A 4,717-nucleotide genomic window follows, 5' to 3' on the forward strand; every position below is an offset into this window, starting at 1 on the left:
TGCACTTCAGGGAGTGTCCCATAGTTTCGATGTCTTCGCAGCAAGCTGTTGTATGTGACTGCGTTTGGTCGCACACCCGCAGCTTTCATTTTGCTAAAATAGTCAAAAGCCTTTTCAAGGTGTCCTGCTTGGACACACGCCTGGATCAGATATATGCACACGGTTTCACCGTATACGCATACCGCCTACATCCAGCGTCTATCATGAAGCAGGAGCTGAGTTCACGTAGCTGCACCGGAGACGGATCTGACCTTCAGACCCCTCGAGGGGCTTGATATTGCCCAACCTCTGCATGGCAGGTCCAAATTTGGCGAAGAATTTTCCGTTGTTGGCGTTCTAAGTTACCGCGTACCGAGTCCTGGCGTCGTCGTACAGTACCTGATCCGACTGTAGAGTGCCCCTTCTGCTCATCAGGTTGGAGTAGTACTTGCCGTCGAATTTGGCACTGGTGCTCGTGTCGAGATCGAACTTCTTCTTCGTTAGACCAGGCTTGTCACATTTCTTCTTCAACTTGTCCAAGAAGTCTTTGGGGATGTTGGGGTCGACGCCTGATGGACTAGGGTACTTGTAGATTCGGTCGTCGAGATGGACGCATGCAGTCTCCCCGAGTGTGTGAGCGCCGGACAGAGTGATCATGTCGTCTAGATCCAGCCCGTTACTGGCGAAGTTGGCCTTCAGCTGGTCCACATTCATTTTGGTCCTGGGTAACGCAGCGACCGCTTCCGATGCTTTCGAGACAACTCCGTCGCGGCGTCCAGCTGCGACTGTGTAGAATGGCCCTCCGCTCAGTCTCACACTGTCACGGGCTGCGTATGTCAGGATATCGGCGCACGAAACGGTGCGAGGGCATACCTTCTCAATTTTGCCTTGATAACTTCCAGAGCGTCAAAGCCGTCAAGGCGAGCGTTGGGAGCGGCTGTTCTTTCCGTTCCTAATCCAGCTAAAAGCACGGACGCATCACATCCCTGCATTCACAAATTCAATATCCGCTTACTCGTCAGACAAGCTCACATCCATCAATCTACACTACTCTTGACTAGATTGAGAGTCAATGAAGACTAGATTGCCCATAGAATGACTGACTATGTGAAGCTTGTTAGTTTCCCAATACATTGAGTGTTTTTTCATTCATGTTGTGTCTACTATTATGCATGTCAACAGTATTCGGCAGCTTTTCGCTCATTCCCTGCAGACCCATCAGATAGCAGAGTAAGTCACCAGGTTTGCAAGGATTACTCACGCGAACGAAGCAGTCGTGGAAGAAAAGACGGAGGATGTAGGCAGGCAGATCTTCTTCGTCGACTACGAGCTCTTGCATCTTCTTGTAAATGGGGCAGCTGGTGGAGTAAAATTCTTCTCTCAGGGCACTGATCCCCGAGCACATTAAAAGTGTCATCGCCAAAACTGTGACTGTGATGATTGAGTAGGACGTCATGATCTCTCCCCTCCGAGTCATGTTCGTAAACCACAGGGGCAACTGCAATTTTTCCAATACAGAATAGTTTCCCCGACGTCGCGGAGCGCAGTGCGAAATGGATTCGCTGAGGTTTACGTCAACAGAGACAGTCGGCCAATTGGACTCACAGCCGGAATCGGGACTTGCTGTCCCTTGAGCTGTTTGCAATTTTGCACCTGCCGCTACTCCGGTTGTGTGTGTCACATAGAATTCTGGTGTTACCAAGAAGCTTATTAAACCTTTATGAGGATGATGGTGCTCCAGATAGGGATGAATGTGAACAGCCACACCCCTACCACTTCAAAGACTGCGCTTCGTGAATGTGATTTGGTTGCATATAACGTGGGCACGTTCCCCTGTGACAACGATGTTTTCACACCGCGCCACTGCAACTTGGATATAGAACTCCAATGCTGACAGCTGCATGCCGCAGCTGGAGGTTCGCTATGTACGGTGCAATGGACGGGCGTGAGAGTTTAGGATTAGGCGCAGTTGCGCCACTCTGTGCTAGTTTGATGATGGTTTGGGCACGATTGTTGATCTGTTCGTAATGTGTGATTGTTAATTAATCAAGTTTGTGAGCAATTCCTCTTCCTAAAGTTAACAAATGTTTTTTTATCTTTATTTTCTTTTTGATGGCATCTTCCGAATACATGGTGTGCATTAATATTGCTGCGCAAGGTGGGTCCCATACAACCAAGTAGAGGCAAGCAAGAGAACTCCACTTCAGTTGTTGCTCCTCAAGCTTCTTGATGAGAAATAAATTGCGGAAAAATGTTGTTGATTTGACTTAGATATTGTCATACTTCTAAAACCTTCAAAAACAAGTTGTGATTTCTTATTTTGTTGATGGAGTACAAATCTCCAAAATCATCACAAAGTGGATTAAAGGCCTAGACGAAGTTGTATTTGATAAACATGAAGTATCTTGTATTATTAAAAAAGTCTTCTTTACTATACATGTATAGTTAGAAGATAAATTTTGCCAAATCCTTGATAAGTCTCTATATTGATTGGAGTATAAATTATGTACATTCCAACTAAAGAATCATGCTTTTGATTTCTAAGTTGTATGACATTTGGATCCAATCTTTAGATTATATACTGCATATATACCAACTTGCATCATTTTAAAGCATTTGTTAAAACAATTTAAGGTAGTTGCCTTATAGATTGCCATCAAGCTTCAACATGTTTTTGGAGAAGATTTAGATACTTCTAAATTATAAGAAATGTAATATTTTGTAGGTATTCAAGTAGACATAGGATGGAAATCCAAAATTTTTGTTACTAATATTGTTATGCAAAAGCAAAAGAAAAAAGAAAAAATATTTTAAATTGATTATAAGATGTTGATTTTATTTTCTAATTACATATTGTATATAGAAATACCAAGTATTTTTGACCTCAAAAAGGTCAAAAGAGATGACATTCAAAGGCAACAATGATAAGAACAAAAATTTAAGTGGAAGAATATTGCAAATAAATACAAGGCATATACTTTATACAATGCAAATAATGAGCAAGCACACAACAAAACTTCACAATTCAATCATAGTGAGGACTTCATTCTAATTGTAAATTGCAAAAATAAGACAAGATAAAGAGAAAACAAGGATTCAAACAACACTATAATTCTATATTCATGCATTGAGAATATAATATAATTTCTTTTTGGCTATATATATAACAAATACAAAAATCAAAACACATCTATGGAGTAACATACTTGATTATAGTAAGATAATAAGGCAAGTCTGTGAACAAAAAATAAAAATAAACCCAAATAAATGTAGAAAAGTGATTATATATAGAGGCAATTCTTAAATAGCCAAAACATTATTGAAATCAAGATGGGCATGAAAGTTAGATAGAACTCAAGAGTCCCATCATGTGGTATCATAGATCATAATATACAAGAGACTTAGATGTAGTCTTTGGATTATCTTCAAAATATTAGAACATATCATATATATATATATATATATATATATAAACAAAACAAACAAATGCTGAAGTCTCGCCTTAGGTGTAAGGTGGATGGACTTAAGTGGGGTTGTACTCCCTCTATCAGTTATTCCAAAGCATCCGGAATACCCTGTTTTGAGTCAAAGAAAAAAATAGAAATAAAATGCCTGCAGCTAGCTTAAAAGTAAATGAAATTAATGGACGGGGAGCTCTAAGTCAAAAGGATTAACCAGCTCTTCAGAACGCACCGTTGTCTTTGTGCATTCAAGTAATGCTATTGACCTAACATGAGAAAGGTGAAATCGATGAGTTAGTTGAGCACAGCATACCTGCCACCCAAGCGTCTGCTAGCGGCACACTGCTGGCAAGGCTCCATCCACGCCACTCCTTTGAGCAGAATCCGGTTTCTACGTCTTTCTCGAGCGTGGAATCCACATGACAGAGTTCAGGATAATGATTCTGTCTCTTGCAACATTGTGTGACCAATCGTTCGAAAATGCAGCCGTCAGCCTGCAAAACTATGTACTACTATGAGAACCAGTCATGAAGCAGCGCTGGTAATCGCCTCCGAACTGTCCACTGAATCAATTCGAAATCAGATGAGAGATCCTAAGTCCAATAAGTCGATGACAATAGATCATACGATCAATGATCGAAAGAGGTACTGTGAATCCATCTGCGGCTAACTTAATGCCAGCATAAGGAAATGGGAAGGAGGGAATTTAGATTGAACCAACCAACATTCTCTCATTTGCATAATCAAGCTGTCGAAATCATATTTCATTCCAAGAGAAGTTCACTCTCCTAATTTTAGATCCGCTTTTTGTTCTCTCCATTTGTAAGCAAGGACCATGCTTCATCCCTGTTGGCACAAAGCTACTCATAGCTCACTTTGTAGCCTTTGTTTTAACTTTGGTTCGTTCAATTATATTTGCTACAATTTATTCTTGTCTGTTAGTGCACAGTTATGGAGGGAAACTCAGCCTCTGGAGCAGTACAACGGGTTGATTTTGCCCTGCCAAGCGCCCCTCACGGTGAAGACAGCCTAAGCCCTTCTTGCGCAGAGCGTTCACTTCCACTGAAACGTCGGTGGATAGGTCATTCATGACACAAGGAGAACCTCATTCCAAGTTGACGTGTTTCTGTTTCGATCCATATTTACTGATCCTCACCGCAAGCAATGAGCAGCAGATGACCGCGTAGCTAACGATCACGAACGTGAATAACAGGCTGTAAAGATATCATCCCTGCAGCTGTGCACGGATGTATCCTGCTTGTGCATGCCGCACGCAA

At 41.8% G+C, this 4,717-nt stretch overlaps 1 protein-coding gene across 1 annotated transcript; it reads right to left on the reverse strand.

The window, feature by feature from the left end:
* Positions 1 to 815: 815 nt before the first annotated feature.
* Positions 816 to 3,437, reverse strand: LOC112275056 (peroxidase 1). The gene is made up of 2 exons (XM_090246074.1): positions 1,241 to 3,437; positions 816 to 965 (listed from the first exon to the last, which is right to left on the reverse strand). Exons 1-2 carry the CDS (start codon positions 1,454 to 1,456, stop codon positions 816 to 818), a joined length of 366 nt encoding a protein of 121 aa, XP_090102200.1. The 5' UTR covers positions 1,457 to 3,437.
* Between the last annotated feature and the right edge of the window lie 1,280 nt (positions 3,438 to 4,717).

This window comes from Physcomitrium patens, chromosome 22, assembly GCF_059467195.1.
Source record: "Physcomitrium patens ecotype Gransden chromosome 22, ASM5946719v1, whole genome shotgun sequence".
Classification (NCBI taxonomy): Eukaryota; Viridiplantae; Streptophyta; class Bryopsida; order Funariales; family Funariaceae; genus Physcomitrium; species Physcomitrium patens.